We start from the raw sequence: 12,797 nt of genomic DNA, 5'->3' as shown, positions 1-12,797 counted from the left end.
CCGGGCCTTCTCCCATCGATCACTAATTAGGAAAATGCCCTACAGGTGGATCTGAGGTTTTCTGCTTTCAGATGACTATAGCTCGTGTCAAGCTGACACAAAACTAAAGCAGGACAGCAACAAAATGAGACCCTGTCACAACAAACCAAACCCCAAACCCAAACCCAAATGAAAGAAGATTTGATTCTAACAAACAACTTAAAAAGTTTATTTAAGGAGGTGGAAAAGCAAAAAAACCAAAGCAGAAACAAACAAAATTAAGACCTAGGGGGTCGGGAAGAGAGAAGCACAAGAAAGTTTTTAAAAAAAAAAAAATCAACAATAGTAAAAATAAGGGGGAAATTAGAGTCAATTAAATAAATCAGAGACAATAAAATGATGGCACAGAAAGGTTCACCAGAAACTATTACAAATAGTTCAAATATTACAAAGAACCATTCACTCACAACCTGGAAATCCTAAAAAAATGATAAGCCTACATTAAACCATGAAAAATAGAGCATATAAATTGACCTGCAACGAGCCAGCAAAACTTAGTAACAGAAAAGAACTGGATGGCATCACTGCACAGTCTACCAAACCTCTAAAGAAGATAACACAAACATTTGTAACCACTCCAAAAACTTAAAGGGGAAGAAGTCTCTCAAACTCATGTATGTAAGATCATATTACCTCAACCAAAACAGACAAGGACACGTACATAAAAGGAAAATTATTATTTCTGATTTAAAAGAAAAACAAAACAAAACAAGCAAACAAACAAACAGACCACAAATCTTAATATAAGCAACCTCAACTCAATAGCGCATGGAAATGATTGCAAACCATGACCAAGACCCAGCTCTCCTGGAAACAGCATGGCTCACAGTTGGTAAGTCAGTGAGTCTGTGTATCACACCAGCAGAAAGAACAACAGTAGACAAAGAAAGATAGTGAAATTCTGTTCAGGCATTGTGGCTCTCCCAGCCACCACAGCTCCCAGGGGGCTGACACGGGGGAGCTGACGGGGGGGGGGGGGGGGCGCTGATAGGAGCTTCAGACCATCTCAATGAGAGAATTAGACTCTCAAACAAAGATAAACACTTTTCACAATAAAACCTCTGATGCACATCAAATATAGAAAAGATTATATGATAACACAATTAAGGTCATAAGGCCAAGCAAACAGCAAGCAGCATAACCACTGAGGAAAAGTCGAGTCTTCTTCCCTAGGACCTACGTAGATAAGCAGGCTCTCTATTGTCATCTATACAGTGCTCTGCACAAGCCCTCACCAAAGCAATTACGCAAGAGAAGGAAAGGCCATCCAAACCAGAAGGGAGGAAGTACAATTAATTATCCACTTCCTTGACATACCGTTCTTTTCTTGACATACATTCTTCTTTTCTTCTGAAATGATTTTTATACCCTTCCTAGTTCCATTAACAAATTGTAATTTTAACATCTCCTTTTCTGGAACGTTATAAGCTATCCCTGTTCTCAATGCTGTCAGATTGCTTCTTCAAAAGAACAGTGACATTGTCCCTTTCTCTTCATCAGAACGATAGCTACTGTTCAAAGTCCAGGGAGCTTGGCTGGACATTCAAGCAACTTTTCCAACTTCATTCTTCATGAATGGCCCTAAAGGAGTCACTAGCCAATTGTGTGAAATGTCTTGTCACAACATTCTGTCTTCAATACCATTTCTGAGTAAGCCAGTGCCTTTCAATAGCATTTACTACAAAGGCTGGCCTACTAACAGAAGTATACACAGCTATGTGACAGGTTTCTACCCCATCACCTTGATAGGACTGGGCTGGATCACTTCTGGTGTATAGTTGTCCTGTGCAATGTAAGATGTTAGCAGTATTCTCGGTCTCTCAGCACTGTGTTGCTTCGACATGAAGAAGAGAAATAATCACTCCTATTTGCCATCTTCTGATTTAAAATAACAAATATATTAAATGTCCCCAATAAGCTCTTTAAAGATCTTCTTTGCTTTATATTCTCAATTAACTGAATTCAATAACACATGAAAGCATTTAAATACTTTCCCTGCTACCCTTCCCCAAATTAGTAGACTGGATAGCCTAAACTATTACATTTCTAAATATCCATTAAGCTTGAAACACTAAATTCCAACCTTGAGAGAAGCAAAAACTACTATGTCATAATATCTTCCTCATTTTGAACAAACACCATTAGTTATGTTGTGTTCCAAAAGAAACAGCTGCAGCATTATAAAGGTTACATATCATAGTAAAGAGGACCAGTGGTATGGCTCAGTGGGTAGAGACACTTTTACACAGGCATGACAAACTGGGTTCAATCCCCAGGCCCCTTAGCCTAACAGTAGAGAAAAGTACGTCCCTACTCTCTTACACTTCACATTCTCATATTCAAAACACACATACACACACAGACACACAGACACACAGACACACAGACACACACACACACACACACACACACAAATATTAAACAGAATAATCTCCTACTTTCTTCACCTATCCTGTGTTTTTATTACCTAAGTTAAAACTTAGTTAAGGCCAATTAATGAAGGCAAGAGTTCAATTTAAGTTCCTAAGATTGGTGATTCTAAATGCTTACTGTACACTAGAATTCTCTACAGACTTTAAAAGAGTCTTTGAGTCCTTCTCTTTAAGCAAGTTAGATTAGGCTCAAGGATGATAATAAAAACTAAAATTGTTTGTTAAATCCTCAGCTGAGGACTGCTAAAGATATCTCAGTGGGTAAAGGCATTTGTCACCAAGCCTGATGACCCAAGCTCCATTCCTGGAGACTGCATGGTAGAAGCAGAGAACTGACCCCTGCACTTTTTTCTCTGCCCTCTATGTGAACCATGGCAAGTGTACCTACATGCACAAATAAGTCTTTCAAACTTTAATAAAAAAACATTTCTTTAAATATCCCCAGTGGATTCTACTATGAAGCCAGAGCTGATAGCCACTGGTACAGATTGGTCCACAAATGTCATGTCCTCACACAGGAACAAAAGGCTAGCCCTAAGAAGACCTCACCTTCTCTGGAGTGGCTGTACTTTGACTTGCTAAGCACAGTATTCCACACTCACACACTTGTCTTAAACAGAATCTGAGGCTCTGCCTTCATGTCCAAACACTCATGATGATGCTCCTGGGCTGGGCTAGGACTCTCCTGGATAGATAGGGACTTACATTCCTCTTCACTCGGTGAAGTTACATTCAGTTCTGTCGGGAGTGACTGCGGGCCGGGACTACGAGTTGGCGTGGTTACGGAGGTATTGTTGTTGTCACTGGTGGTCTCTTCAGAAAACAAATCTGATTGGCTGTTACTTGTACTTGGGGTGGAATCATCATCTGGTTGTTTCTTTTGAAAATCTACAGAAAAAAGGGGTAAGGAAACTGGTTTCATTAAGGGCCTTACAGTCAGAGCATTCACTAGAAAACATTAACATTAGTGTTGAAGTTACAGGAGACAGCAAGGAAGGCTGGTGTGGGTAACTAATAAAGCAATAACACGGAAGAGAATCACTGACTAAAAAAAAAAATACAATCACATGCATGATTTTCAGAGAATGAGCTAAACTTTCAAGTTATATATTAACACCCTTTGTGGTTCAGATGGTGATACAGATTGATTTTAATACTGAACTCTAAAAACCCGAAGATGTTCTTAAGAGTAATCAGTAGAAAGGGGAGGGGGAGATTGACACCAATAGATGAGAGGTCAGAGGGAAAATGGCAACACAGAAAATAGCACACTAAACAGAAAACACATTTAAAATGGCAGGAACCAGTGAGTGCATGTATATCATCAGTAATGAGGATAGATGTAAAAGAAATGACCACAACAGCGAAGGAAATGGGCTGCATTTAGTTTACAACAGACATAAAAATTCAAGGAGGTTGGTTTTCTAATTAGTCGTCTCTTATTTCTTAAGTTCCTCGGGAAAGCACTAAAGCATAAATAACACTATTTAGCTTGTAAGGAAAACTCCAGGTTTTGCTTGTAGCGTGGAGCAATTCAGCTGACAACACAGCTCCTACCCCAGGCACAGGGCAGGCCTGAATGGAAAATGGCAGACCAGTCAGGGAGGGCCCTCCTGGTCAAGCCCAACCATTCCTGTGCTGTTTCTTTCCTGTGTATTTCTCCTCGTATGTATGAACTATCAAGAAAGTGTTACATGAATAAAATAAAAATGCATATAAAATGTTTATTCCATCTTATTAGTATAGCTATGTCAAAGATTAGTGTCTTTCCACAACCGTGTACCACACAACAGGAAATGTTATGAGGCCCAAAAGGACATGGAATAGAATCTAGTACATACTGAATGGAATCTAGTATAGTCCTCAGTTCCTTGAGACAGATATCAACTTACTCCAGCACAAGAAACTGGAAATGCGGGGGCTGGAGAGACGGCTCAGTGGTTAAGAGCACTGGCTGCTCTTCCAGAGGTCCTGAGTTCAAATCCTGGCAACCACATGGTGGCTCACAACCATCTGTAATGCGATGACACCCTCTTCTCGTGTGAAGATAGCGACACAGCAGTGTACTTATATATAATAAATAAATAAAACTTTAAAAAAGAAAAAAGAAACTGGAAATGCTTGTGTCCCTTTAGGTCAGGAACTTCCCCTGCTATCCCACACCTGCCCCAGAGCATTGCTCAGCCCATTCATTTCATCCGCACCCACTTTCTGACCGACACCCAGAGAGGAGCACAAGCAATGAGACTCGAGAATCCCAAAAGGTTGTGGGCTTCCTGGAGCTCCTCCTGTAAGGTGTGGTAACGAAGGGTCCATAGACAGCTGCTGCTTCTGATTGGGGACTAAAGTTTGCAATGCTTGTTTTTCTAAAACTCTAAAATCAACAGGAAAGCTAGAATCTCCAAAGCTAACCCATCACTACACGTGCTCCGTGCTCTTTCCTGGTGCTGTTAATGGTGTATTTAAAACTCGACTCTGTCAGCTACTCCACTTCACTGCTGCCCTCAGCTCCCACAATTCTCACCATCTGAGCAGGAGGGGTTTCTGGAAGATCAGTTGGGAAGAAAGGAGGCTTGTTTTCAAAGACATGACATATAATGTCAAATTCTTCTTTCACAGCAGCCTATGGGTCCCCACACCCACCACACCCATGTATAAAAACCCTGGTATGTTTTTGTCTGTTGGCAATAGGATAGAAACACTCTGCTGAGTAATCACTCAAAATTCAAAGTTTAAAATAAAATGCTAAACTTGCAAATAATGCATGTTCTCTATAAGCCAAGGTAGAAGGGGAGGGGAGGGAACCTGAACAAGCCTGAGCCACAGATACAAGGGAAGGCTCAGCAAAACTGTACCCCTTCCTCCATTTTAAGTCTAGACCAAAAACATCATTAGAATTCTTTTTACATAGTCTTTAAAAAGTATTTTTATTAGATGGTTAGCTAAATAAACTAGCTACAAAACACTGCCTCAGAAAAAGATAGATAGGAGTTTATAACCATGCAAGTGTAACAAAAAACAAAGAGTCACAGTTACACCCATGTGTCTTTTACAGTTTACCAAGACAAAATGGGCATCAAGAAATGTCAACTGCTCCAGTGGCTAATGACTGAGACTCATCCTCCCCCTCCACCCCCTTCTTCCTTCCTTCCCTATTACTATCCTCTACCTCTCTCTAACAAGCTAGGGCTGAAGAAGTGGCTGAGCAGTTAAGAGCATTTGTTACAATTCCAAAGGAGTAAGAAGTTCAATTCCTACACCTACATGGCAGCTCATGAACATCTGTAACTCTGTTTCCATAGGATCAACAATCTCTTCTGGCCTCAGCAGGTACCCTAGGCACACACATAGTAAACAGATAAACATGAAAGCCCAAGACCCATACACAATGAATAAATCTAAAACTAAATGCTGCCACTAAGTCATACACAAAATACCTAACAATTACGCTAACAATTCAGTGTCTTTATAAAGACTCCTAATTCTTTATGGGTTAGTGTTTGTACACATGAACCAGCAAAATCCATGAATTTATCTTTCCATCATCACTAGAGATAATAAACTCACCAAACTGTTCCAGTTTACTCAGTGGTGAGTGGGTATAAGTAAAATCAAGCAGGAGATCAATGAAGGACACCAAACAAAGTGTGGCTTCTCATCTCCACTCATTCTCCTACCCAAGCAGGACTTGGTAGGGCGAGGTAGCTGCAAGTTTGTGCTGAAGCTGGATCTTCGGCTGCAAGTTATTCTGAATCATGGCTGGGCTCACCCTCTGCAGCAGTGCCACTAAAGGACCCGGAAACTGACTGCTCCTCTACAGAGATCTCCTATCAAGATCAGCTGATCTCTCTTCTTCACACTGTACTTAATAAAACGCTAAGTGTTGAGTAACCAGAATGTGTAGTAGGTGCCCTCTACAGAGGAGGCGCAAGCCCACTAAATCCCAGCTTTCTGTTTGTATGTCTGTGTTGTTTCAACTGTGAATCTTCATTCCCAAATTGCCCCAGTCAGGTTCCCAGGACCAAGCCATGTAGGACAGAGAAGGCTCCATCTGTGCACTTCCCCAGGAAGTAAAATAAGCACCGTTTTCTGCTCTCCCTGCTGACTCACGGAACTGGCAACAACATGCACCTAGAAGCTGAACACAGAAGCCTGGGGAATCATGTCTCCATAGTCTCCCTTCCTTACCACTCCATTCAAACCCCTTCAGCCTCATCACTCACAGCAGCTGACACTCTCTGCAGACACACTTCCCTAGGACCACTCTGTGCTAGAGTCACACCTGCAGATCTTATCAGCTGCAACCTAGCAGAAACCATATGTCCTTTCTTGGGTCACTGTAATCCACTCTCCACATAGCAATCAAAATGGTTGTGAGAAACAAAGAAAGAAAACTCCCATTAAAACCTAAACTTTAATGTCAGTTCTGTTCCTAAACTCTCAAGGCTCCTCTGTTGCATCTACAATCAAATCTTTACATGGCTAAAAAGCTCAAAGTTCCTCCAAGAAAGACTTCTGGACAAACAGTGAGATAGCTCAGCAGAAAAAAGTATTGCCATGGAAGTTTGGTGATCAGAGTCTGAGCTCCAGAAATCCCAGAGAATGAGAGCACAGATTCCTAAAAGTTGTCCTCCAACCTACATATGTGTTCCATGGCACACAATTAGTGACACAGGTACTCACCTGCACACAAGCACCACTTCCTCAGAGAAGTCTTCACATTACCCGTTAAGGGTGGAAACATAGCTCAGGGTACAGGACTTCTCTGACCTTCATAAGCCCTGGGTTAAAAAACTCAATTTGGCCAAATATAAAGGCTTACCCTTATATGGAAGGCACTTAGACATTTGCTAAATAAATGAGTGTCTCAACGACTGTAGACCAGCCCCTAACTCAATGTCTGCCACAGAATAAACCACCTGGGTTTGTGGAGTTTAACTTACTAGATCCTGGTGAATATACAAAGTTTAAAAGTATTAATTTTCTTAGACACTAATGGATTTTAAATTGCTATAAAATTGATAAGCAAGAATGCTTCTACTCACAGCACAAACATTAAGCATCCCTTTCAATGAGCAAATGCCTGAGTTTTACAATCTATTCCTATACTTAAAAAACAGACAGACAGACAGACAACAACAGCAAAAAGTCTTCCCAACTATTCAGTATGGGTAAAACTGGTCCTGACAGGACTCAAAAAGTCTCTAAAGCTGCCTTCTTATGTGCATAGATTCAAACACAAAGCTGCCAACTTGTACTGCAGAACAGAGACAGCATGAGATTGGCTCTTAAAGCCTGCTCTCAAACACTGTTTTCAAAAAACAGTCAACAATGTATGAAGCTGACAAGGTTTGTTATGGTTGGCAATTAAACTTACTTTATAATCTGGTTTATCACTAAAATTATACAGGCCAGAAATTCTTCACACTGAGGCAGAAGACTGCTCAGAGTGTGAACCAGCACAGGTGTCTGCAGGGAAGCTTGTTCTTTATACGGCATGTATTGTGCACACTACCCGGTTTCTCATTTACAAGGCATAAATTAGCATCTAATATTACAGCGAATATCTAACAGTCCATTAGTATTATTGTAATATGCAGCAGAGACGCACCTCTTGGATAAAAGCACAATATGCACCAATTTTTAAAAAACTGAAAATACAAAGTTTGACTGTTAGGACATTAACTTAGTCTCAAAAAAATGTGCATTTGATAATATATGAATATATACATAGAGCTCAACAAGAGACCCACATGTAGAGTGGGAAAATTAGTAAGGATGGCAACACAGTCAAGTTAAAATCTGGGAAAGTGCTGTTTTAAGACTTTTGTTTGGTACTGAGTGTGGCTCAGTGTAGAGCACTTGCCTCCATGTGCAAAGCCCTGGATTACATCCCCGGGACCAATGTCCACTCCAAAGAGATTATTCTTCTGTTTTCTTATAACTGACCCTGGTGCCATTAGAACTGAATCCCCTAAAGCCTTTAGTCGCTGGTGTCTGTCATTAGCCACCTAAATGGCAGAGTGTAGTATGAACCTAACACCCATAGAGGTGGGAACTTTTTTTGTCCACTCAAGCCCAAGGTTTCAAATGCAAAGGTTTCCCATAAGAACTAGAAAAGCACTTGGAAGTAAAAAGAAAAGGAAAGGTTAGTCCTCTGTCTATGACCTTGTTTTATAACTGCATCCAGTCCTTATGGTACCAACCCTTTGTTCTGAACGCAGGCTACCTCAGAACCCAACATACAGTCTTGAACTCAACAGCAATTATCTTGCTTTGGCCTCCCAAATGCTGGAATCACAGACATATGCCACCACATTTAGCTTAGCCCTTTACTGGCCATGTAGAAGTGACAGGAACAATGACAGATTCCCATGGGGGGCTTCCCCCTCTAGGGAGAGGGAGGGCAGTGGTAGCAGCAGGCAACAGAGAACCAAAACCTGCTTACCAGCACCTCCTCTTTATTCTTCATCTCTCTCAGGATAGAGTTACTGCTTAAAGAGCATCTATTTCTGACAGCTATCAGCATCCTCACCCATGCCTGTGCCACAAGCACATCCTCACTCATCTGCCACTGACTACGCATGCACTTCACATCAAGTGGGTGGGTTACTTCTGAGATGCACTTTCACTTAAACATATAAAAAGCTCAGCACAAATTACTACTCAAATATGACCAAGTATGGTATACCTTAACAATGAGCTTTTTTTCCCCAGAAATAAAGACAACTTCTGACTTAAACCAAAAGGAACTGTTTTAAAAGATGAAATGATATGTTTGCTAACAAATTTTTTAAAGAAATGAGTGACAGTTTTTTGCTTTGTTTTAATTTGTTTTTGCTGTGTATATATAGACTTACTAGGGTTTAGAGAAAGCTATGATGATTTCCACAATATCAAGGCTGGCTGAGTGTGTTTTGCCAGTGACACCAAGGAGGCAGAATATACAATGTATAAAATCCGTGATCTAATAATAAAGAGTTCCATAGTACTTAGAGGGGCCACAGCACAAGGAAAAGAGAAGTCTGTGTTTTCTCAGTGCATAGTCTGTACTTACAGTGGTGAAGAAAACTTTACACAGTTATTCCACACCCTTCTGCCTTGAAATGGTCTTTAGGAGCATGCATGCTAGGGTTCAAAGCCTGGTTCTTCCTCTAACCAGCTACATGACCTCAGGCAAACCACTGAACTGTTTCCGTATTCTTTTCCTAGGAGAAAGACCATCTTATCTACTGGACAAACCACTGTGAGGATAAAATGGGCCAGGCTGAAGTTTAAAAAGCCTTCTGGTTGAAATAGGAGTGTTTTTGGACAATCAGTATTTTCAGCCTATGACTGCTCTCTACAGAGACCTCCTACAGACATTAGCTAACCCCTCCCTCTGTGTCTGTACCTAATAAACCACTTGAAGTTCCAGAGCTGGCAAGAGTAGGTGCCCTCCAGCTTTCCTGTATCTCTCATTCCCTCAGCACCCCTAGTCAGTGTTCAGGACCCAGACTATAGTATGTAGTAATGAACACACTTTGATAGGTAACAATAAATACAAAAAGAAAAAAAGAAAAAAGAAGAAAAGAAGTTCTCTAGGTTTTGAGTATCTAAGAACTTCAAAGTTCTTGTAGCAATTATTCTAAGCTGAATTAACAAATGAGCCTAAAATACAGAGGTTTCATGGCTGTCACTTATATTCATTTTGTAGATCTACAGAGGGAGACACATGGGACCACACCTTGGCTCTTAATATCTCTGGTCTTAAATAGCATGAGCTCCTCATTCACACTTTATTGGTTTAAAAAAAAAAAGAAGTCAGTGCTAGAGAAATCATGATTATTAGAGGAGAATCTATGATCACTAATGTACAAACCTGCATAATACAACAACAATCACTTGTCCTTGTACCCACAGATTAAGTGTAGTAGTTCTCACCCCTCATTAAGGAAGCTTCTCTTTGCAACAAAGACCACTACAGAAAACTACGGGCAATCAGTGTGCAGAGTTGTGCAGCCCAGTCCCAATGGACACCTACAATACACGCTCCCACGTCAGGCCCAGTGAACACTGCAGGAGAGGGCAAGAAGGCTCAAGAGTCAAAGGATCCAGGAATTAGCTGTGAGACTGTATCTACTCGGAACATCAAAAACTACACCCAAAGAGTCTCACCAATATGACTGTCCAAATGGGAACAGAGTAAGGACAACCATGAACTTGCCAGACTGGACAGTCCTCACCAAGGAGGAGCACATCAACTGCCCTGTGCCAAACGGTCAGCCCTGAAAACATACGTAGAAGTAGCATTCTACTGAGTAAACAGGTTATGTTTGAGAAAATACAAACACATATGCATACAGTAACAACTAGTGAAGAACGAAGCTATGAATATACAGAGGAGCGGGATGGATTTAAGGCAACGTTTGGAGGGAGGAAAGGGAAGAGAGAAACACTGTCATCGATGGCAATCTCAAACTCAACAAACAGCAGCAGAAAGTGCAGCCCCGATGACGAAGGCTCGGAAGAGGCATGGTGCAGAGCAGGAAGTACACGAGAGCTGCAGCAGAAGGGCGGTGCCCAGGAGTTCTGCACAGAACCCAGGGGCTATTGTTCATAGATACAGGCACATGTTCATCTCAAAGAAAAGTATACATCTGCTCTCTTTTCAAGAGTGTCATAGACAAAGGAGCCTATGGAAATCAAATGGCTTTGCAGTAAGGCAGGTCTCTAATTAGGCTGTTGCAAGTGATAGTGACCATAAACTTGGCAATCTCTGACCTCAACCTTCTATCAGGATCTCCTAGGACCTTATAGCATCTGAGTGGTAAGTACAGCAACCATACTAAGCCAACACTTGTTTGCTGACAAGAAGTCTCTCTGCAACAGCTATGGTTTCCAGGCAACGAAGAGCTTCTAAATTCTACAACTGATTGTCTTGACTCTAATTGTAAACTTTGTGTTTTAGCTTTAGTCGTACTACATTGACCTTACTTTGGTTATGTCTGTCTGCATGCAATTTAAGCTATTAAATAAATATACTGAAACATGTAGAGTTTACCATAAAGAGAAAACAAGTTATCAGATGTCTTTATTGGATGGGAATGGGAAAGCTAGATGCTTACCCACCTGAAATCATCTTTACTGTACTGGTGCTGTGCAGCACGGGCAAATCCCTCTTGCTGTCTGTAGTACACAGAGTAAGGAACTGCGTCCTGTGCAGGCTGAACTCAAAGATCGCTCATCACTGCTCAATGCAGTCCAATGGATTTTATGTCTTGCACAGAGACACAGTGCTTACAGTAATACTGCTAACGGGAAGTAAGGGCACTTCAGGCCTCGCCATCAGTCCTCAGCTTCACAGGCAGGTCCTTGGCACACACAGCCACGTGAAACACATCGTTTGTTGGCTGTTTCTGAAAACAACATCTACTATTTATCTTTCTATGTTAAGAGCTCTCACGATGGTCAAATCATTAAACTGTTTGATTTTGCTTTGAACCCTAGGAAGCTCAGGCAGATGAATCTCTATGAGTTCAAGGCCAGCCTGGTCTACAAACCGAGTCCAATACACAGAGACACCCTGTCTTGAAAGAAACAAAAAAGAAAAAGGCATTATTTTCACCTGTGCACCTTAAACCACAGGCACATAAAGTTTAAATTTTTTTACTTTTGTTTTAGAAACAGGTCATGAAAATCAAAAGTATCAAAATCTCACTTTTTAATGTGAGTGATTTCACAAAGAAAGGCACCTAAAATGGCCCATGTTAATACCTGCAACTGTATTTCAGGAGGATATAGGTGAGCTAATGATGACCAAAAGAATGGCCTTGGAGCACCTCCACACTGGGCCAGGGCGACACATTCCATTGTCTCTTTCAGAGCAGACAACACACACAGAATAATCAGATGTGATATTAGAATTTCTAATGAGAGACCATAGTTATGGAGGACTTCCCCACCCCCAACCCCCACTTTACACTTCCAGCCAAAGAACACAGGCAGAAGAAACATCATCAGCTAAGTAGAACTGAATAGGTTTTAAGTCAAGATGTGTCAGGTTTAAGTAATAGATCCAAAACTGCTCTGAAAGTACTAGACAGACACAATGACCAGAGGCGGCTGAGGAGTGTAATTCCCTGCACACTCCAGCCTTCACCTGTCTTAGTACAAATCATATATATCTAAATAAGTCCAGAAAAGAAAGAGTAATTACCTTTGCATCTTCAAGTACCATCAAAAGGGGAAGGAGGAATCTCCCAAACACAGCCAGCCCCAAAGCTCCCATCCAGGTTGACACTGCTGTGTGAATAATGCTGAGAATAAACTCAAGGGAAGGCCGAT

At 41.2% G+C, this 12,797-nt stretch overlaps 1 protein-coding gene across 1 annotated transcript in view; it reads right to left on the bottom strand.

Moving 5' to 3' along the window:
* The window catches only part of ZFAND3 (zinc finger AN1-type containing 3), a 183,271-nt gene that overhangs the window by 58,467 nt on the left and 112,007 nt on the right, over window positions 1-12,797 (bottom strand). Inside the window, exon 3 of the mRNA XM_080937969.1 lies at window positions 3,177-3,359. Within this exon, the coding sequence (XP_080794095.1) occupies window positions 3,177-3,359 (183 nt within the window). The remainder of the gene's footprint in view (window positions 1-3,176; window positions 3,360-12,797) is intronic.

Source organism: Micromys minutus (assembly GCF_963924665.1).
Source record: "Micromys minutus genome assembly, chromosome: 25".
Lineage (NCBI taxonomy): Eukaryota > Metazoa > Chordata > Mammalia > Rodentia > Muridae > Micromys > Micromys minutus.
This window is presented reverse-complemented; position numbering and strand designations above follow the sequence as displayed.